General features: G+C 32.9%; 1 protein-coding gene across 9 annotated transcripts in view; it reads left to right on the forward strand.

Annotated features, from left to right (window-relative positions):
• Nucleotides 1-23891, forward strand: part of LOC134235011 (kinesin-like protein KIF13B) — a 128156-nt gene that overhangs the window by 4749 nt on the left and 99516 nt on the right. For all 9 annotated transcript variants that reach the window (XM_062717089.1, XM_062717091.1, XM_062717093.1 and 6 more), the window contains exons 3-5: nt 17897-17945; nt 18196-18253; nt 23052-23144. In XM_062717089.1, the coding sequence (XP_062573073.1) occupies nt 17897-17945; nt 18196-18253; nt 23052-23144 (200 nt within the window). The remainder of the gene's footprint in view (nt 1-17896; nt 17946-18195; nt 18254-23051; nt 23145-23891) is intronic.

A 23891-nucleotide genomic window follows, 5' to 3' on the forward strand; every position in this document is an offset into this window, starting at 1 on the left:
GCATACACTAGTGTATGACAATCCTAGTTTTACATCTCAGGTGTCATAAACCGATAAAGAACAGATTCATGTTCAACAAACATGCATACCATTGAGTTCTGAATATAATGCATATCATAACAGTGCAAATATATTATTGGACAGTTGCATATTGAATATTAGTTATAAGATATCAGATTTAAAAAAATATTTGGATATAGATACAAGTTAAATGTATGTAATCAAATCTGTCATCAAGTCTTTTTGTATTCTGCATGGGGAAAGGGAAAGTTATTTTAAATGAGGAAATTTGAAAATACAAAGTCAATCATTTATTTACTCATTTTATTGCATTACCCTTGGCTTTTGTTTCCCGAGGACTCTTTGTATAAAATAGAATAATACTTTGTTTAGACATTTTCTGATGATATCAAGCAAGCTAATGTATATTTTATATGAAATGACTGCCATGACTGTGGCCTACTTAGTGTTTGTATCCATCTTCTTTGCTGTTCATCAATCTGTTCATCCTTCTGTCATTTAGTCTTTCTGTCCATCACATTTTGCACTTGGCTGTTTTAATTTCAAAGAAACTTTTAGAAACATTTTTACCTACATTTGTACACTGATACTGTATATATTTCGGAGAGTTATTCAACCTCTTATTGGACCTCACTATTCCTCATTCTGCATTTTCTTGAAGAAACTGTTCAAGAATGAGATATCAAACATCATACTGAGTTAACGAGTCTAAAATATCAGTCAGATACTCTGGACTTATTAGTTATAAATTAGCAAGATTGGAGCAATTTAGCAATGTAATGATTTTCTTATTTCTTCCCTAATGATTTTGACCTTCCATTGTCCTGAACTTCACTTCAGAAGATGTTTTAAATTAAATTCATTCAAATTTAAGACACATATAAATGAGATCAATTCAGCAGTCACAGTGTCATTATTTTTCCTATGACCTTGACCTCACTATTACTTATTTCGAAAGAAAATTATATTTAAAATGTTCACACTTTTATTCCTCTTAAATTAATTCCTGATTGAATTAAGACCTTATTGACTACTTCATTCAAACACAAGTTATAAGAAATAATCAAACCAACCTAGTACCTGAAGGTCACCCTCATGAAAAACTGGATAAAGTGGATGCTCGAGTTGCAGAGTAGGGAAATGATCCTCTTGTCGAGAGGATCGAATCCCACTGTTGGGTGTTGAGACCAGTCCTTGGGAGGAGACCATATAAAACGAGGTCCTGTGTAGGTGCTGGCACAAAAAAGATCCTGCCTGTTTAAAGGCCCTGATCAGTGCCAAGTGTACATCTGAAATTTGCAGCCTCCCACCAGAAAGTGGTGGCATCTTAGTAAGAGTGAAAAATTTTCAAAAGGGACATTTAAAGTATCAAAAAAGAGACTTAAGTTTATTTTTTAAGAATGAATCAAATATGCACATCAGGTACTGAGGATAGAAGAACAGGATGTAATACATGCATATTATTTTTATATAGGTGCATGAAAAGGGTGAATATGGTTTATTTTGTTGTGAAGGAAGAAAAATCTTAAGAAATTTATGGATGTCATGATAATCCATTTTCTTTCATCATTGGATATTGGTTGATTTTCTGCATTTTTATTTAATACAGTTAATCGATTTTGACGGCATTGAAATTATTTATGTGGTTGGGCTTGCAGATAAAATTCCCCTCTTGAATTGATGATTGAAAAAAGAATCCATGTTATATTGAATTTTTCTGCTTTTATCCATATTGTCTTTAAGTTTCTATGAAAAATAGCAGGTTGAAAAGGTATTTGAGCTAGGTTGTGAATAGGGTACATGTATCTTAGATCAGAAATGAGTGTGATACATACCAGGTGTTTGTATAATACATATTGTCAAACTTACATTAGAAATATCTGATTATTTTGCTTTATGTAATTCATTTAACAGTAATGATCGAATGAAAAATATTATATATAATAATAATATAAAAAATTCACAGTCATGCTCATGTGTTTAACTATTTTGTGTGAAACCGTTTTGTATGTTTTAGATACCTTTTTGGAGTGTCTTTTGTTATCAGTGATATTGACTGTTGTGAGGTTTCTGTGATAAATCAAAATGAATAATTGGACTATGAGTCTCATAATGAACCTTGGCACTAGAATGTAAATAACTAGTCATGGCCGGTACACAGCAAGATGGTCAATGGTTGAACAGACATATATTGTTTGCAGATAACTAAGATAAGCTAAAGGGACTGAATTGTTTTGATTGATAATAACTTATTTTTATACCCATGTACAGTGTGTTGATCATAATATCAGAGCACTTTCATCTACTACCTGTATTATAACATCAATACATAATATCGCAAATACCTCACAGTTATTTAACATACTACTGCTCCTTTGTGGGGGAGTTGAGAAAGTTCTAAATCTAAAGATTTTCAAATAAGTACTGTTGAAAATGAAAAAAATCTGACAATTTTGTGAAAGCCAGAAAATTGTTCTCCATGTGAAATATTCACAAGGAATGGCTAGGGAGAGAATAAAGGGCAGAGTAATTTAAAGAATTACATGGGATAAGTCTGGGAATCTCTCAAGAACAGCTGTGTGAGGCAGTGCGAAGCCCCGCTTGCATAGTGAAATCCATAGACAATGTGTATGAATGGAGGAAATTCTGGTTGAAATCTGCACATTGTTCAAAGAAAGTTTTAACAATTCATGTGAAAAAATTCCAAACTCCCAATAACCCTCTGCAGTGCATAGCAACATGGTGTCTAAAACATAGCAACAACTTACTAGAAAAAAATTACTAACAACGATTTAATGCAATTTCCATGCCATTATTGACCACAAAATAATCGTTTGCATCCTTTTAAAATATGACTTTGTATATGGTGTCATATTTGTGTCATTCAATGGCTAGGACACTTCCAATCTTGTTGGAAAAAGCTGAGAAGTAAGAATCTCAATCCTGATGCATTAGGGAATCCGATAGAAAATATTTATTACAATATTATCATAAACAGAATGCACATACCACATTTGAGATGTGTTATGTTGTAAAAATGAACCGCACTCGCCCTAACAGTTTCTCAATATTATTAATAAATAAGCATCCGCAGGGAATGCAGATTCACATTTTGTTCAAATCATGGTTCCTGAAGATAGATTTGAATTTGAATATTTTTGAAAAATATAGGTGAACAACTGTCATACATTAAAGGTTATTAAAGGTTATTAAAATAAGGTATAAAGGGGGATTGTAAAGTTTTAAATGTGAAAGGTTCATTCTCTATAAGGCCATTTTGTGGCCTTTGATAAAAATCACTTCAAAATATGATTTTATATAACTATAAAAATTCTAGTTCATGATTTTGATGTTTGTTTTTCAACATCGATCATCGATCATCTAAGTCACATGATTTAGAGATAAAAAATGGCTGTCAGTTAAAGAAAAAATTAGTGTTGGCAACGAGTACCCGGTTAACCGTCGAACGATGCGAGTATCGGTTAGTAAAACTGCTATTCGGTTTGAAAAAAAAATCTACATAGTAAATGCATATGTGGTAGACCAAAATGATTGTTTTATAATTTATAAATGTATATACTTACACATTTCTCTAATTGTAGGTAATGTTAGACTTGATCTAATTCATGATTGTAGTGGATCAAATTGTTTTGATTAGTTTTCACAGTTTATATAATTAATAGCTTTGATTGCTTGGGGGCCTGGGTTGTGATAACCTCATTTAATAATTTTACGAGATGCCGCCTCAGACAAATTAAGCTTGGGGTGTAACTGTAAGAAAGAACAGTTGATTCAAAATCTCAACAAATTAACTATTAATTACGGAGTATGTAGATAATTATTTTTCTCCTTGATAGCGACATATTTCGGGGGCTGAAAAGGAAAGTATAAGGAAAGCGATTGTGAGACGGTGATTGACGATGTCTTTACCTGTCTTCTTCGTGTGTCAAATTTCTTATTTTCTTAAATCTAAAATCAAAATTGGTTGACAATATCGCATGTGTGTATTGTAAATATAATGTCCATATACAGTGTATTTGTGTGTTACCACTACTGATAAGTAAAGCATAAGATAAATAAAAGAATTTAGAAGTGGAAACTTTTACAAAAAATCATCCGAGTAACCGGGTACTCGATCGGAAGATGAAGCGAGTAACCGGTTACTAAAAATCGTCCGAATTGCCAACACTAGAAAAAATGAGGGTAGGTCTATTTAAATCAAGTTTCTATGCATGTTTCTGAATGTAAATGATCAAAAATTGTTTATTTATGTCGGAAATACATCAGACCTAAGTAATAAATTGGAAGGTTTCTAGCTCACCTGAGCCGAAGGCTCAAGTGAGCTTTTCTGATCACATTTTGTCCGGCGTCCGTCTGTCCGTCTGTCCAGCTGTCTGTCTGTAAACTTTTCCCATTTTCGACTTCTTCTCAAGAACCGCTAGGCCAATTTCAACCAAACTTGCCACAAAGTATCCTTGGGTGAAAGGGATTCAAGTTTGTTCAAATGAAGGGCAACGCCCTTATTCAAGGGGAGATAATTGGGAATTAATGAAAATTTAGAGGCATATTTTAAAAATCTTCTTCTTAAGAACCACTGTGCCAGGAAAGATGAAACTTACGGGGAAACATCCTCAGGTAGTGTAGATTCAAGTTTGTTCAAATCATGACCCCCGGGGGTAGGGCGGGGCCAAGATGGACGACCAAATTTTTACATAGAAATATATAGGAAAATTCTTTAAAAATCTTCTTCTCAAGAATGACAAAGCCATAATTCATCATATTTATATGGGAGCATACTCGGGTAGTGTAGATTCAAGTTTGTTCAAATCATGACCCCCCGGGGTAGGGCGGGGCCAAAATGGCCGACCAAAGTTTTACATAGAAATATATAGGAAAATTCTTAAAAATCTTCTTCCCAAGAATGACAAAGCCATAATTCATCATATTTATATGGAAGCATGCTCAGGTATTGTAGATTCAAATTTGTTCAAATCATGACCCCGGGGGGTAGGGTGGGGCCAAAATGGCCGACCAAACTTTTACATAGAAATACATGTGCATAGGACAATTCTTTTAAAATCTTCTTCTCAAGAATGACAAAGCCATAATTCATCATATTTATATGGAAGCATGTTCAGGTATTGTAGATTCAAGTTTGTTCAAATCATGACCCCTGGGGGTAGGGCAGGGCCAAAATGGCCAACCAAACTTTTACATAGAAATATATAGGAAAATTCTTTAAAAATCTTCTTCTCAAGAATGACAAAGCCATAATTCATCATATATATATATATGGAAGCATGCTCAGGTAGTGTAGATTCAAGTTTGTTCAAATCATGACCCCCCCGGGGGTAGGGCGGGGCCAAAATGGCCAACCAAACTTTTACATAGAAATATATAGGAAAATTCTTTTAAAATCTTCTTCTCAAGAATCACAAAGCCATAATTCATCATATTTATTTGGAAGCATGCTCAGGTAGTGAAGATTCAAATTTGTTCAAATCATGACCCCTGGGGGTAGGGCGGGGCCAAAATGGCCAACTAAACTTTTACATAGAAATATATAGGAAAATTCTTTAAAAATCTTCTTCTCAAGAATGACAAAGCCTTAATTCATCATATATATATGGAAGCATGCTCAGGTAGTGTAGTTTCAAGTTTGTTCAAATCATGACCCCCCGGGGGTAGGGCGGGGCCAAAATGGCCGACAAAACTTTTACATAGAAATATATACTAGGAAATTCTTTAAAAATCTTCTTCTCAAGAATGACAAAGCCATAATTGATCATATTTATATGGAAGCATCCTCAGGTAGTGAAGATTCAAGTTTGTTCAAATCATGACCCCCGGGGGTAGGGCGGGGCCAAAATGGCCGACCAAACTTTTACAAAGAAATATATAGGGAAATTCTTTAAACATCTTCTTCTCAAGAATGACAAAGTCATAATTCATCATATTTATATGGAAGCATGCTCAAGTAGTGTACATTCAAATTTGGTCAAATCATAACCCCCGGGGTAGGGCGGGGCCAAAATGGCCGACCAAAGTTTTTAAAGATACATGTATATATAGTAGGGCTGTCACGGTTCCAAAATTTTTCGGGTCGGGTCGGTTCTGATTTTTTGAGGTTCGGTTTCGGGTTTCTCGGGTCGGGTAGGTAATGGAAGAAAAGCTCATGATTTGTATTATTTTCAACAATGAAAAGAATATTCTCATTTAATCTTAGAAATTGCAACATTATAACTAGTTTAAAGTAGCCTCCTGACTAGACAACAACTGTACCAAATAATTTAAATCACCTTTCAGGGTTTCAGATTGAAATAATTAACTACAGGACATCTGGCATATTTACCAAAAAAGTTATAGGCCATTCTGTCCTAAACTTCCTAAAATTATAGGCCAATAGAAAAGTTAAACTAACTCAGATTTCTGTCAGACTTTTACAAAATAGTCATTTTATCATGTTTATTACATAAAATATTCAAACTTGTATATTAATTTTCCTTTTAATAAGGTGGAAATATTATTTTGTTTCTTTTAAAAAAATTAATATATTGAAACAGAATGGGAATTGTTTTTTTTTAATTCCATTCAATGGGTATTTAACTTATATTAGTCCCACCTTTCATTACATGTAAATGTATTTAATTATTGGGATTACAATTTTTAAAAATAGTAATCCAAAAATTAGACTTGTATCTCTGATGATATTCAATGTATAATTACGTTTAAAGATTACCTAGACTATTTTTTTCCCTTAGTAAAACCTTGCAACATTGTCCGTTTCCTGCTATTAGTCCGACCCCATATTCAATCATGGCGGTAAAAATAACAACATGGCATGGATTCCTTCGATGTTTTAAACATTCATCACTACTTTATGCTCCTTGCAGTTGGGTTTGGAAATAAAATTATAGAGTATTTTGTCAAGATCTATTTATACCAAAATGTCATTGGCTGATTGAATCGGCAGTTGCAGAAAGTAGAGAAAAACAATCGGAACTGAATTGAGGAAAAATTATACGACCGGCCTTTACATACAGAAGATAATCGGCCATTGTGTCTGTTCAATGTCAAACTTATAGGCCAACATGGCAGGTAAACTTTTATTGGCAAATGGCCGACGCCAATCTGAAACCCTGCCTTTTAATGACAATTTACTACCAAAACTCTCGTTTTTGACATTTTATAGTAAAATCTACTCTATTATACAAATCGGAACCACATTCCAGAAAAACGGAACCGTACCCGACCCGAATTAATTGTTCCGCGGTTCCGGGTCATTTCGGGTACCCGTGACAGCCCTAATATATAGGAAAATTCTTTAAAAATCATTTTCAAAGAAATAGCAAATCCATGATTGGTCATGGGACTACTTTTGGATTTAAACTTTACAATAAAAAGCCATTTTCTACTTTTTCCTACCCTTAGTGCTCAGGTGAGCAATGTGGCCCATGGGCCTCTTGTATAAATTTAAGGTTAAAGATATTTTTTATGGCAAGAATTCTGATGCATCCACATTTTGCATATTTTGAACGTAAATCTTTAAGAAATTCACAATGTATGGTGCTAAACAAGTTCGATTTGCAATTTATTGAAAAGCATTACATTACATATGTATATATAATTAACTTGCAATTGTAAATCATTTCTATAGATGTGGCACTTATTTTACGCATAAAATAACCATGTTAGAAATGAGGTTTCTAAGTTTTATTGAACTCTAAAAGTTATGTATCAAATGTTGAAAGCACTGAATGGATTTTGATTGTGAGTAAATAAAACTGAAGTAGTAATTGAGAAAAGAAATTCAACAATTGCAGAAAAAATAAAGAATTAACAGCAAAAGAATATCAATGCAATTACATGTTGACTATCCATATACATGTAAATAGTTAATACATACAACTCAGAGCGGTTGCATTAAAATATACATCTCTAAGTAAAATCAAATAGTATCGTAAAATGGCTTTGCTTTTACTTAATTACTCGTGTTGCACGATATATTTCATTAAAATGTCATGTAAACTTTATGTATGAATTTACATGTATAAAAGTTGAGATCCCTCCCTCCCCCCCCCGTGTCTAACGGCACAACATACAATGGAGCAGAATTTTAACAGTTCCTTCAACTATGCATACCAGATTCTGAAGTTTTCGTAAATACTAGTATATGGACTTAAGAGTTTTACAACAACCCAGGTACAAAATGGACTCTTACGGTTTGATGCTCCTTTACCACTCTCGAAATCTGTAGCTTAAATTCAGTCTCTTTCCCAGTGCAGCGTCAAAAAAACTTGTTTAACACGGATAGTGACTGTTCCCTACCTAAGTCTTAAGCATTTAAAGTAAATGTCATCGGTCTTTTGGATATTATCCTTTTTTTAAAAAAAAAAAAGGTCCCGTTGGGCGTTGGTTAGTAATGCAACTGTATTAGCACTTGACCTTAAGTGGATGATTTCTTTATCTGGTTGAAAAATCCTTAAATGGGGTAAAGCAACATTCAATTATCAATCACATATTACATTTAGGAATCCCTCTCCTCTTTACCAGTTTATTTTCTAAGACAGGACTAATGTAATCATAACTTATATCGATGATATCAAAGAAGTGTGATGAATAGATTGTGTCCTCTCAATATTAAGACCCAGTTAACAAAATATAGATCACATGATACTCGTACGGAAGTGTCCATATAAAAATTATGTGTGTACCTATAAGAAAAAAGTCTATAACACAAATAATAAATGCATGCTACCACTTCAACAAAGATTACTTTCATCATTTCTAGAACATATACAGTACTTATAAGGAAAAACAGAATATATGGAGTACTCATAACGAAATTCAAAGAAGTAGCATATATAGATATAACAAACTATCATTATAAATATAAAAGATGTCTCATATTCACACCTAATATTCTAAAAAAAGTTTTTATTTCTTAATTTTTATCAGACATTTCAAAGAAACGTCTCCACTTGTAATTTCATGACATCCAGTCTTCTCAGTCCTTTGATTTTTAGATTTTTCAGTAAAAAGTTCACATTTTTTTAGTTAATATGCATGGCTGATATAAATCTTAGTAAATCAACAGAAAATTGTACTCCAACCAAAAGTTTATAAAAGGAAATAATCTACATAAGCTGATATCCTTCATTGTGAGTAGTTAGCTTCTTCTGCAAAATATCGTAAAAATGAAGTGAAAAGTTTTTATTTAGATGTCATAACCACCTTTAACCAAATTCATAATTTAATAGTCACTTTTTATGTTTATAAGAAATTTACATGCACATTTTGGTGTTGGTTAAAGGTGGTTATGACATGCGTAGGAGTTATCTAACACAGCCACCCTGTTGAGTTTTCCCATAACTCTAATGCTAATACGGACCAATTGTACCTTACTTTGTGACCCTATATCATTAAAAATACTATTGTTTCATTAACCAACCAATATTTATCATTAAATTGGAACATAAGCCTAGTGATTCATGCAATTTTTAAGGAAAAAAATACTATCTGAAAATTTGAAGTCATTGTAGGCCGCAAAACGGCCTTATAGAGAATGATCCTTTCAGGGTCTCTATGATTTTGAAAATGGTAGTCAAAACAAGATTGCAAGTGTGTCCAGGTTCCTTGAAGTGCCCAAAACAGATGTTTCAGTGAGCTAAGACAACATGCTATGGGGTTTTGAAATTGCTTTGACACTTGATCTTTTCCCCTTTCTGTACAAGGCAGGATATGATTTGATATTGATTTTGCCTGTATGACCATCACCAGTTATTGCTATTTGTATCATTCTCTTTCCTGTGCCCCCTTTATCCTTCTCTCTCTCTGTACTGTACATACTACAAAACTTCTTTTTTCATATTAAAAATATTGGTATCATTTTGTCTTTAGTATCATAAAAATTGCTAAGGCAGGAAGTAAGGGGAGCAAGAAAGGGGTGCCAAAGCAGTTCATGCATTCTAAAAAAATGTAAATAAATATATGCAGGTCACTTAAAAAATTTTGTTTACTCTCTCCCTACCAATATGAGAAAAGTGGCCTGATTCCAACTCAGGCTAAATAAAATTGAAGATGCATGGTTCGCAGGCTAATGCATCCATTGTGAGGAAACCGCTTCCTAAATTTGATCGTATTTTTGATAAAATAAAAAGTTTATAATGTGGAGACCAATTAAAAAAAAGTTCTCCTAGTTTAGTACTGGCATATTGCTTCTGGTAGCCATTTTCAAAGAGACTTAGCTAATACCTATCTCAATAAAAAATACATTCGAAGATAATGCATTATGTTGGTGTTCACACGTAATGTAAACCTATTGATCAGACATGAAAAATATAAGAAGTATATCTATGAATAAATGATTTAATCATTTTTTTATAGGAAATTTGGTTATTAAAAAAATGACTCCATCATCTACCGGTACTTTATGGCCAATAATAAAAGCCTCCCTCCAGCATCTGTGGGGAAAAAATTGGCCTGAAAACCAAAGAATGAAATTTATGTAGCCTTATGTAAACCTTTGAATCAGGACATTATTATTTTTTTTAATCTATCACTACTACACTCATTTTATTGATTCCTTCAATTTTAATACTATTGTTGTTGAAAATTTCTGTCAAAAAAAAAAAAATCTCCCACAAATTTACCTACCCCCTTTTCTTTTATCCTGAGTTGGGATAGCTAGGGCAAGCAAACATTCTAAAGGTAACCTTGATGCTAAAAAAGGCTTTCGCTTTTTTTTGTTTTTTCAATATCAAAGCATTGCAAAGTATGACGAAGAAGCTGTAAAGTTCTTGTTACAAAGGATGTGTACTCAGTGAAGGCCACAGCTTATACAATGTTCATGAACTCCATTAATGGATCTGTGAGATTTCTTCAAAAGAATTAATCAATTGGAGCCCATCATGGTTTTGGATTTATATCCAATTAATGAATAATAAAATTGGAAATTCATTAGATTCACAAGATTAATGGAAGAGTGTTTAAAAAGACATGGTTTTGCTGGTCGTGCAAAGTTATCTTCATTGTCTGGATTTTTTCAGTATGAGCCTTTTCATCATGCCCCCATATTAAGAAGGGAAGGCACGGTTGGTCTGTCTGTCTGTCACACCACCATCAGTTTCTGTTCATTTTCTTCACGGAGGTTGCACATATTGAAATGAGATTTGGTATTAAGATTTATCATAAAAATATCTAGTCAAATTCTGTTTTGAGTTTGATCAAGCCTTTTTTGACAGAGTTATGCCCCTTGGAATTAAAAACATTCCAATTATTTGCAGTTTCCATTCATTTTTTTGCAGAGGTTACACATATTGAAATGAAATTTGGTACATATGCAGATTTATCATAAGAATATCAAGGTCTAATTCTGAATTGGGTACAACCGAGCCATTTTTGACAAAGTTATGCCCCTTTAAAAATGTCCATAGTTTGGAAAGCTCTGTAGCAATTGCAAAGGAAAAAATATCCTTGTGGTCAACAACTCACCAATTGCAGCTAGTCACAACATTGTTCTGATAGGATCCTGTATTGAACTTGTATAACATGGATTAGTGCTCTAGTTAAAAATTACAAGGGCCTCTAAAATGAGTTTCAATACACAACATTGTATAGTTTGTTCTTTATCCATGTGTAATGCAATGAATAGAGTGGTTGTTTCCTAGGGTACTGTGGTGTACAGGTACATATATCACAAACATTATCATTTTGTGGGTGATGAGATATGTTATCAGGTGTGTATTGGAGTGTTAACACAATAATTTTCTTTTATTTGGAATTAATAGCCATCAGATGTAGATAACTGATCCTATGAATTAGTTTAATCTTACTATATAATAAAGATTATTTTGGCTCAAACTGCTCCTGATATTTGAACCTGTGGTATTTCACTGTTATTTCTTGGGTATATATCTCTATGTCTAGGAAGTTAATTCTTATGAACACAGATTTGCTTTTGAATTGATATCAACAAAAAATCTAAAGCCTTTTAGTGCTTATCCAGCTATTACATTCAAGATTTGGCAACATCCTTTCTGCATCATCTCTGTAAAATGCCACAATTTTTTCCTCAGCCATTGAATGTTTTTCAGTAGCACATTGATAAAATATAGATGCTTTTCTCTCTTAACAGAAAGCAGGTATGAAGAATTTCAGCAAGAAATGGTTAGAGAGAACAGAAGCTGCTCAGTAATTTGTTACTCAGATGATCTAAAGAGTCTTTGTGAACTGCATTGAAAGGCATTTGTTGTGCAGTGCCATATTCCCATCATTGTCAATCCAGTATTAATTAAACATCATAAAACCTGGTACAAAGATCACTGATGCATATATACCCAGAGAGTTCTATGTCTAACATCAAAAGAGTTCCATTACTGTCAGTAGACTGTGGTTTGCTCAGACCCTGGCAGCAGGGAGCTATAGAGCCCCATATTAAAATGCACACACAGACAAGAATTTTCAACTAATGCCACTGCTATCATTAAAAGCAGAGTTAATTAACGCTTTCTTCTATTTTGCTGAAATGGAACCTCTGGGTGACATCATTAAATAATTGCTGCTGAGAAAATTGTGACACTAGAGGAGATGTTTTATTACATATACCAATATTTTTTATTTATTTTTTGGCTCACCCCAGCTGATTAGGAATGAGCTTAACTGTGTCTTCAGTGTTGGTGTCCCAGAGCCTTTCCCACATAACTAAAAGCCTTATCTCATATCTGGCAAAACTTAAAAGGATATGATACATTTAGGGATGGAGACTTGATTTTTTTTCTCCTGGATCTGACCCACATTTTTATCTCACCTGAGTCAAATGCTCTTGATTTTCTGCTTTCATCATGTTCATATATTTTAAATAATTTGAGCTTAACCAGCCATGGACATTAAATGCCAAGATTTAGAAATAAAAGAATTTAGAATATAGATATGTTTAAAAATTAAACAATAAAAACATAGAGGCTTGAGCAAGTCTGTGTAGCACTGTGTTGTCAGAAATTGGCTGCAAAATTGGTCACTTGGACACTAAGCTAGATGAGCAGTGTAACCTTCCTTCTGATTAAACCTTATTTTGTCATCACATCAAACATCTACTGATAAGACAAGCAGTGAATTATTGTCCAGAAGCTGAACCAGCAGCAAAGTTTGTCTCCGCTTATTGATTCCAGAGCTGTTCCTCCACAGACAAGTGACCTTTTCTGGTAGTTGAAATCCATTGTATTGATTGACTTGGCCTGCATTCCATGATAAATGACTTTGTCAAATGTTTTTCATTCTATAATCTTTTTGAACTGTTACTTTGGTCTAATGGCAGCCCTGCTGTTGTATCCTGGTTATATTTCACCCTTCTGTGGTGGATTTTTTTGATAATCAATGAACAGGAAGTAGTTAGGACTCCTTCTCTATCAGTACACATTAGTGAAGATTTCCTTCTACAAGTGTGATTAGCTGGCAAGGTACAGATCAATGCTGTAAAGTCACTGAAATGTTTCCTGTCATCTACAAAAATAAAAATTAAAGAAGGTTTTAGAATGTCATTGACAACAAATGAAAAATAATTGTGACTGTATGTTTTTATGTTAACTAAACATAACTTTTGACCATATCTCTTGAACACAATTTTAATTAGATACTAACATGCGTGATATCTTGAGCTTGAGTTATAGTTACTTTAAAATAAAATTTTTAATGGTAGGTGTTAGTGTTCTTATACTTTACAGTGTATTCCTTATGGCAAGATCTATCTGTGGGTGCAAATGTTTGTTTAATTAAGGTTACTTTGCATTGTAGAATCCAAATTTAATGGTCGAATTTAAAAATGATGCACAATTTTAGAAATAAAGGTCGTGACCAAAATCTGCTCAAAAGCACAGGATCAAACCTCCTTGACCATAACTTTTGATCAACATTATAAATAAAAATTCCCTATGACAAGGCCTTCCCGTTGGGTACCAATATTATTTTTTATGCCCCGCCATGAATATGGCCAGGGCATATAGTGTTTGTCATGTCCGTCTTCCGTCCTTCCGTCCTTCTGTCCTTCCGTCCTTCCGTCACACTTTGTGTTTAGCTCTGTTCAAAGCTAAGTTTCAAAGAAACTATCCAAGATATTTTCATCAAACTTCAGATGCTGATAGATATTGATCAGAGCTATGCAACTGCATCAACATTTTTTTACCTTGACCTGTCCTTTGACCTTGACCTCACTTTTTTCTTAAATAATCCGTTTTCGTCCGTCGTCGTGCGCCGTGTGTCGTGCGTCGTGTGTCGTGTGTTAACATTTGAACATTTTCAGCCTTTTTAAACACTTAACCAATTTCACCAAATTTGGTATGTTATCAAACTACATGGTCACATGTTGATACTAAAATTATTGCAATGGAAAATCATCTCAGGATGACATCTACCAGGCAAACTGTTAGCATGGATGTAATGGATGACCTACAAAATTGTGAAATTCATGGCCCCAGGGTCAGGGGTTCTAGTGCTAGGCGGGGCATATATTAAAAATTTCTTTTTTTTTTTGCTCCTGGGTATTAAATACGCCAACTTTTTTTCGCATCATTTTAGATGTGGGTAGGTCAGGTAGGCGGTTATTTTTTTTTTTTTAACAAGCGAACAAAAAGATCGAAAATTAATCGTCGCGAACTAGTTTACCGAATTAAATTTCGAATAAAAGTTGGTTTATATAGAGGTATTAACTCTTCCAGATTTGTGAATTTGAGATTTCACTTATATAGTTACTAATCAAACAAAAAAAACTAAGGCATTCTTAATGATTTATCCAATCTTTTATTGTTCAATATATCAGAACACATCAGTTCTTTTTTAAAAACGGTGTCTACAGGTGCAATAGGGACGTAAAAAAATGTCAATAGGATAAAATATATATATATATATATATATTCAAAAAAAAAAAAAAAATAAAATCCAAATTCAAATGATGAACCCATAAAAAAAATCCAGTAGGGTGGATTTTGGTGAGCATGGGGCGAAAGCATAATACTGTATGACGTGTCCTACATGTGAGGCAAAAAAACAATTTTTTAAGGATGGCCTGACCAGGTTAAAGTTTGATTCGTGTGGCAAAGGTCCATTACAAAATAAAAGAGGAAAATGAACAATTACGGAAAGCCCAATATTTTATAAATCTGTTTAAACCAAAATTGAACTGTTAAAAGGAATTTATTTCAAATTATTTTAATGTACAATTTATATAAAATGTCCCTACATTTAAACCAAACTTGCATGGATGATGCATCTAGGGACTGTGATTATTATTACGTCACAATCATTATGTTTAACGGATGCTGGATCTGACCATATAACTTGTTTACAATTTCAAGTAACTATAAGCCCTACGCTGATACCAAATCATTTGAATTTGGATTTTATATATATATATATATATATATATATATATATATATATATCGGATGCTAAGAAAGGTGATCTAGCTATATTTTCATTCCCAAGTAACTATAAGCTGAAAAAAATTAAACCTGAAACCAAACTTGCATGGATGTTGCATCTAGGGATGGAGTGGTTCCAGGGTGAGGTGCACAGACTTGCATTTTCGGATGCTGATCTACCTATATTTTCATTCCCAAGTTAATAACTATAAGCCCTACCTCAAAATTGTAAATTGTGAATTTCATGGATGTTTAAAACAACATGCAAATTTAATTGTTTGAAAGTTGTTACACAATACTCAGGTGACCTATAAGGCCCGTGGGCCTCTTGTCTTAAATAAGTGTTAAGCTCAGTTTTAAACATACCATTCAAGATGGTGTTATCAAACTACACACATGTTGATACAAACTTGCATGGATGATGCATCTCAGGATGAACACTACCAGGCTTGCTGAGGATGCTGGATGACCTACATTTTCTGACCAGGTTAAAGTTTTTGGAGCAGGTCCATTCCTGAGGAATTATTAAACCCTACTTAGATAAAACTTGCATGGATAAAGTAACTATAAGCCCTACCTGAACCAAACTTGCATGGATGATGCATCTAGGGATGGACACTACCAGACTTGCTTCGGATGCTGGATCTGACCTACATTTTATTTCCAAGTAACATTAAGCCCTATCTGAACCAAATTTGCATGGATGATGCGTCTAGGGATGCACACTACCAGACTTGCTTCGGATGCTGGATCTGACCTATATTTTCATTCCCAAGTAACTATAAGCCCTACCTGAACCAAACTTGCATGGATGATGCATCTAGGGATGGACACTTCCAGACTTGCTTCGGATGCTGGATCTGACCTATATTTTCAAACAAGCAATTCAGCTGCATCAAACTTGCATGGATGATTCTAGGGATCAAATTTTATACATATTCTAAATTTTCATGTTGCTTTAGTAATATAGCCCTACCTGAACCAAACGTGCATGGATGATGGGTCTATGGACATATTTCCAGACTTTTTACTTGACCTTGGATTTGACTATATTTTCATTCCCAAGTAACTAAACTTGAACATTGAGCATGAATTTTAATTAGTTGGTGCTATGGCTTTTATATATCACGTGTATATGATTGAAGAAGACCTTCATTCTGATGCCAACATGTGTGTTCCGTTTTCCTTGATGTTGACATATGTTTAAAAAAATTTACCATGGTCAGAACTTTGAATTGTTGTATTCAGGCTTTCATATATTTAGTGCACAATTTATTCCTTGTGAAGAGACCTTTTTTCGGGGTGGGATGGGGGTGGGGTAACAACATTTTTATCTCTTTCACTTTGGAATTTGGGGGGTTTAAGAATTTTTAATCTTGGCCATATCTGTCATACATAGACATCATTGTTTCTTTTTGTTACCTTACACTTGGCACCTGTTTTCCAGAGAAGGTGCTATTATGTAATGATTCTGAACAGAGACAGTAAATGTATTGCATAGTCATGCAGTAAGCTCACATTGCTACTAGCAACTCAATTTTCTAGGGAATTTATTACAGAAATCTATATCAGTTAATGGTTTCCATTTCAAGTGTAAAAGTTCTTTGAATCTAACAACTTTTCATCTTACAAATTTACGTAGAAAATCGATGATTAACAGTAAAAGTTCCACAGTGAAGTCCTTTGAAAATGGTAAGGGAACTGAAAGGAACAATCATTTATTGTTTTATTCAAGATTTTATAAAGAATGAGAAATACATCAAACAATTATGACATTCTATATATGTATTATTTTCTGTGGTTGGAAAAATTTGCAATTTGATCCGTTTAAGGTAGCAAATTTATTGATGCATTTTTTAATTTTTGAGGTTGCATAAACTACAAAAATTCATTAACAGAAAATTCCTATCTACAAAATTCAGCAAAAATGGACATCTGCAGAAGATACACTTTGCACCTTATGTTTGTCTGTAAAGCTATTACAGAAATTGAACATTTTCTGCTTAATCTCTGGAATGGCTTGTTCAATTCCAACCAACTATGGTTTGTTGCCTCCATGGGTAAAGGAAAAATAAAATATTTTAGATTTGATTGTCTTCACCTCTCTTGGGCATGAGGATGGGACCAAAACCATCAAAATTCATGCAATCTTCAAAAACCCTATTAGCTGACACTGCTGACATTAGTATAAGCATTGGTCCTCTAGGTAAATTTTAAAATTCATGGCCTTATATGGATTCAGGAGTTTTGATGTTAGTGTGGGGTTCTATTAGTAGAAATTCAATCAATTTTTTTCTCTCCCATTGAATACTAAAAAGCAAAGGTTCCTCTTTGGAATGTTTGAATTTTTAAAAGTTGTTTTGTTAGAGTGGGGATCTACTTGATAAAATATAATTAATGTAGAGATTTTTTCTTCTGTATATCTCTGAAAAAATTATTAATATTTTATTTTAATTTTTCAGCCCAGCAGATGGCAGTGTTGACAGGAAAGCAAGTAGGAAACAACCTAAGGTTGGTGAACTAAGGTTAATTACAATAATTCCCCTTGTCAGTTTTAAAAGTAATATTCAAATACAGATTGACATTTTTAACTAAATATATAATTTTATGCTTTCATGTCATGTTCTAATAGTAGCACTTTACACTTTCACAATGAATGTGCAATAATTTTTGGTTTAGTTTAAATACAGCAAAGACATATTTTTTTTACCTGTTTTATAAATTTCAGAATGGCTTAATGAATGGCATTGCTTTGTTTCAGTCTTTTGCCTTTGACAACTCATTCTGGTCAATGGATGAGAAGAACCCCAAGTTTGCAGGTATATGAACTTTGAATATCAGCTAAGTTGAACTTCAGACTGAGTATTTCAGGCAAAAATATTTCAAAAGGATATGTGATGTCCAAGTGATATTTTTTAGTCATTGATAAAAAATTCTTGCAATCTGTATTAAATGATTTATTTAATACAGATTGCAAGAATTTTTTTATCAATGACTGAAAAAATCATCTGGACATATCCTTTTGAAATATTTTTGCCCGAAATACTCAGTCTGAAGTTCAACTTTAGCTGATATTCAAAGTAACCAATTTTAGAACTTTCCCAAGAAAACTTTTTAATCAACATCTAAGTCTATTAATATGGATGGATCCACTGAACAGACCAAACAGTTTTGTAATTGAGGTTTGGCTGATCTTGCATCAGATGCCTATAATCTGTTGCTGTGATGTTTCCTTTGTGGGCTTTTAAAATTTGTGAATTATCAGTGAAAAAGAGATATTGAACAAATTACATTGATATCTTTTATATGGTAATGCTGAAATTATCAGACTAATACCCAAGTAATCTAATTTGTTAGGGATTGTAATTTCCTGTCAGATGATATGTTTTACATGAGGAGAACGGGACATGAATATCAGAGTAGAGATTGGAGAATTGTTAAGACAGTAATTACTGGGTTCACCAAGGACTTAGAAGGCTGTTTAGTCTTTCTTTTTCCTAGTAAAATCAGAGAATATTAGACATTTAGTAAAATCAGTTACATGTTAACAAGACTGTGTTCCATGATTTAAATGTGATTCACAGAGTGATATACTGTAAATCGTTTTAATTACACGGTGTTAAAATTTCACGATTTCTCAAAAAGTTCAAATCGCGATGGTTTTAATTTCATGCTGTAAGAAAATTTCTTGCAATCAATTAAACGTTTTTAATAGCTAATGATAGCATTCACGATGGGTTTATTTTCGCAGAAAAATTATGAATCGCGAACATAGCGAAATTAAAACCATCGTGATTATTTGCCAATCTACAGTATCTTTCTGTTTAAAAATCTATTTTTGAGTTGGCTCGCGTAGGGAGCTACTCCCTGTCGACGTAGCCGTTTCAGAGCTGTAAAAATTTTCATGCATTCATCAAGGTGATCCATATGCCAAATATATAGTTCTAGCAAAAAATGCTTTGGTTTGAGTGATTGTATAAACTTAAGAGGTAAAAACTGTATAAAATTTCATACTGTAACATTATTTTTGCCTCATATGCTTTTAAGGTATACCTTTACTCAGGGGAATAAAAATTCCACTGATAAGAACGAAAAACCACCTATTGCATATTGTACACCTATGATTCTTGTGTTAAATTTCATTTTCAAATAACTAGGTCAATGACCTCGTTTTCGTGCTAGGGGCCCCTGAGTATTTCTCGGGAAATACCTCAATTTTTGATGCTGTGACCATTTTTTTCTTCACTCACAAAATATTAAGGTAGGTCGCGGGTTTGCTTTCGTCATCAATTTTGGTACACAATTTCGACGATTCGAGCGGCTGTTTTGTGCACATTTGATTATGACGTTATTTACGTCACAAAGGCAACGTTGCGTTGTTTCCCGCTTAATTCTCTGCAAATGACTTTCAGTCTGTACGAATCAAGTAGATTAATACAAAGTGCATGCTATTGTACGTAAACCTCGTACATGCTTTATAATTAAATTTCAGTATGAACTTTCATGTGATTACTAGTATATGTAATGCCCTAGGAAAAATTAAATACAATGCTGAATGAAAGGAATAATTTATAATGTAAGTACTAGTATTACTAAACTGCTAAAAGTCAATCAGAATAAGTCAGCGTGAAAGTTATGGTTGCAGAAAGAGTTATCATAAATAAAATTGTTTAGCGGAGAACTTGAGGGTCGTATAAATTTGCGCACGTTATTTGCAACTCGGGGAAACATGCGTATAGCATGGCTAATAAATTGTGAAATGCTTTCAAAATCCAAATTTATACAAACACCTGAACTGTAAGACCTATTTGACACTGTAAACAATTTACAAGTATTTTTTTCTATTATTAAAAGTTTTAAACAAAAGCTCTAGTCTAAGTGTAAAAGCTCAATTCAAGTATATGTATTTTACATTTTGTGCATGGAAATTTGATTTAGAGAATTCGAAATTAACAAATGTTAAAGAGTAAGGCCCATATACTAGCTTGCGTCTAATATATATATATATAGAAAGGAAATCCCCCCCCCCCCCCCCCCCCCCGGCTAATTTCCCCAGTATCTGGAAGTTTTTTCTTTACCGTTTTTTAAAAAAGTGATCAAATTTATGTGTTATGCCTGAAATCCTTTCCACCATGAATTTCCTAAAAATACAGGAACTTAATATATTTTATCACTCGCGGTGTTGTCGATGCATGTTAATTCTCATGCACGAGGAATGTTTATACCCTTCATTCCGACTCTGTGATTAGAATATGAATTTCACAATACTAGTGAAAATAAGTTGCTGGTCATCCTAATATATTTTCGCAATAAGTTAAATGAGGAATAAAATTAAATTTTGCGTTTATCAAAATATTTATATTCGTACGGTAAACGTTACAACGTTCAACAAATGACGTTGTAGACATAAATAACGCCATAAACGCAACATTTCAGCAATATAAAAGGGAACTTTGAATTTTTTTAGCGAAAAATCTAGCGAGAAGACTTATTGATTTTTTTATATCAATAGTTTTGATTTTACCTCATCTTCACATTTTGAAATTCCTGACTAATTCGTCTACGTCTTTAAAAAGTTATCCAACCTTTTTAAAAGAAACTAGTTTCATAAAATTGGCTTAAAAAACGTCATTTTTCCATATATTTCAATAGTAAAGCGTAAAAATGTACTAATGACAATACCGCGTTTATAGTAATATAGCATTAAAACTACGTAGGCAAATTTTATAAAAATTGCAGATAATACGCAGTAAATTCTCAGGAACATTATATCAAATTTTCAGGATATGTTTTCTCGTAAGAATTTTTAGGCAGTAAACCCGCGACCTACCTTAAAAGCAACAAAACTCTTTAAATAATGAAATATTATAGCAATGGAACAGAGTTGCTCCATATAAAGAAATGAGTAGAGTTTGGGCCATAAACGAGATAATTATTACAGTTCGAATTTCCTCTGCCATATTTATATTTTTTCCCGATTTTTAATCAAATATTGCAAAAATCTGACTGATAAGAACACTAAATTATTTATAGCCCCAAGTTACTTTTGTTACCCTCATTCTCATGGTATTAATATTATATGGGGTCAATGATCAAATTATTGAGATTTGTTGACTGCAGTGGTTTTTGTCCACGTTTTTGAATTTATTTATTTCATAGCATTAATTTATTTGAAATAATTTATGAGCTTAAACATATATAAAATTTGTAAAATGATGTCTTAAAATGCATATAACCTTTACTTTGTGATTAATATTGCAAGAAATAAAAATTTTGACAAAAATGAAAAATTAAAAATTTATTCCGAATTTCCTCTGCATAGCCATACATTGAGTTTTGTCCTTGTATATTTTCTTCAAGTACTTACATATTAAAATTTCAAATTGATATTGAGATAAAACTAAGTTATTTTATCCATTTAAAACAATTTTTGATTTAATATTTTATACTTTATAAAATTTCCTCTCTGATTTCTGAAACCTGAGTAAACGTCATCCTTAAAGAAATTTTTGATAAAATACCTGTATGATGTAAAATTACTGCGTATGAATATATGTTCAAGCATGTTAGGCGGATCTAATCTTCCCATCTGAAGTTTATTTATAATTGACCTAGAATACTCCCTAACACAAACACCTGATGCTCTCATTATAGAATTAGCTGCAGCTAGTTGTTGTTGAAAATCTATTTTTAGAATCCAGATTTGCTGTGGGAATCTTTAACCTAATTATCCCATAACACTGACCACTTCAGCTAATGTGCTGAAATTCATTATAGAATCCAGTCAAAATGATACGGAAGCCCATTAGTGCCAACCTGTATATATATTAAGGAAAAGCAATATACACTTTATTTATGAACCAAACATGGATCAGACATATAATACCAGTATTCAATCTCTTAAGATGCAAAATAAACTGAATATATTAAGTTATGGTGCCCATATATATGAAAAAGCTCAATTGACTCGAGCGAGTCAACTCGCAGGCCCTTCAGGCCTTTGATTAAGTATATTTAATGCATTATTTTCACCATTCCATTTAGTTTCAGTTGCACAAGACTTTGAAATTTTCATAGTAAATGGCTTTAGTGAAGGAAAAAATGTCCAGATAGAAAAAGTATGCATGAAAATGAAAAAAAAAGATGATAGTTAAGGATTAAAACCTTTTGTAATAACTCACCAAGAAGTTTGTGTAACAAAATACTGAAAATAGATAGAGGACTGTCACACGAAGACCAGTTTCTTAATTATTATGTCATGTTTCAAATACACTTTATTTGAATTAATATTGCAAGCAGGGACCATTTTCTAAGAATTGATTTTTTTTTTCATGTAAATTATACCAGTTATAGAAATTAAACCTTAATTACAATTCACATCTTTCACTTAAAGACTAGATTTGTTTTAAACAGAGTACTTAAATATTTTCTGAAAAGTTCCCCCATTTTCAGAGCAATGGCATAAAGCAATTTCTAGGAGTGACAATGTTGCTTCAATATTTATGTTCCTTGCATGACATAGTGGATTGGCTTCACTATTCCAATAGATCTGTAAGAAGTGCAAGACTGTTTTAACTGTAATTGTGCATTATTGCTGTATATATTGCTGTTTTGCAGGTCAGGAACATGTCTTTAACAGTGTTGGCAAAGATTTACTGGAGAAGGCATTTGAAGGTTACAATGGCTGCATCTTTGCCTATGGACAGACAGGTGACAAAAATATTGATCTGAAAGCTATTTCAAAAGGGTATTGTTAGTGAACTAATTTTTATAGCACGCCAGCATGATTGTTTTATGGTGTGGTAATACAAGGGGTAATTTAACACCTTCACCTCTGAAGCATTGTGTATTGTTCCAAGTAACATAATTTATATTTTAGCCAGGTACAAACTCTCACGGGGACATTTATAGTTCCTTTTATTAAGTATAAAAACAACTTCAGTAAAAATAAATTCTGTCAAGGGTGTAATATGGCCGATTACAAAATAGATTAAAATTGGAACCTCATATAAAAAAATTAATATACTGTAAAGTTGTATGCATACATGTTAGTTTGAAACTTTAAATAAGAATTGCTGTGAACTTCTTTGCTGGGAAAACAAATCCTATTTCCCCTTGGTCCATACTTATTTTAAAAATTCATAACCAAAATTTTGAGCATTAATATTGAAGTATTGCAAATGTAAGTTAGGATTTTTGCCCATAGAAAAACAGTGATGGGGTGAATTAAAATAAATATTCACATTTCATGATTTGGTCAATGGGAATACTGCATCAAACCTAATACAAATATATATAGACAATTCTATAAATTATTTAATGCATGAAAACAAATAACATGACACCCTGTGGATTTCTATATGAAAAAGAAATCTGTATTTGGACTCTGCTTCATCTTGCCCAGTAGAGATTTCTATTGCAACTACTGTATAACACTGATTATGTCTTGTACTGACT

The sequence above is a fragment of the Saccostrea cucullata genome, unplaced genomic scaffold (genome assembly GCF_032062105.1).
Source record: "Saccostrea cucullata isolate Sc308-1 unplaced genomic scaffold, CSIRO_AGI_Scuc_v1 ctg100, whole genome shotgun sequence".
Lineage (NCBI taxonomy): Eukaryota > Metazoa > Mollusca > Bivalvia > Ostreida > Ostreidae > Saccostrea > Saccostrea cuccullata.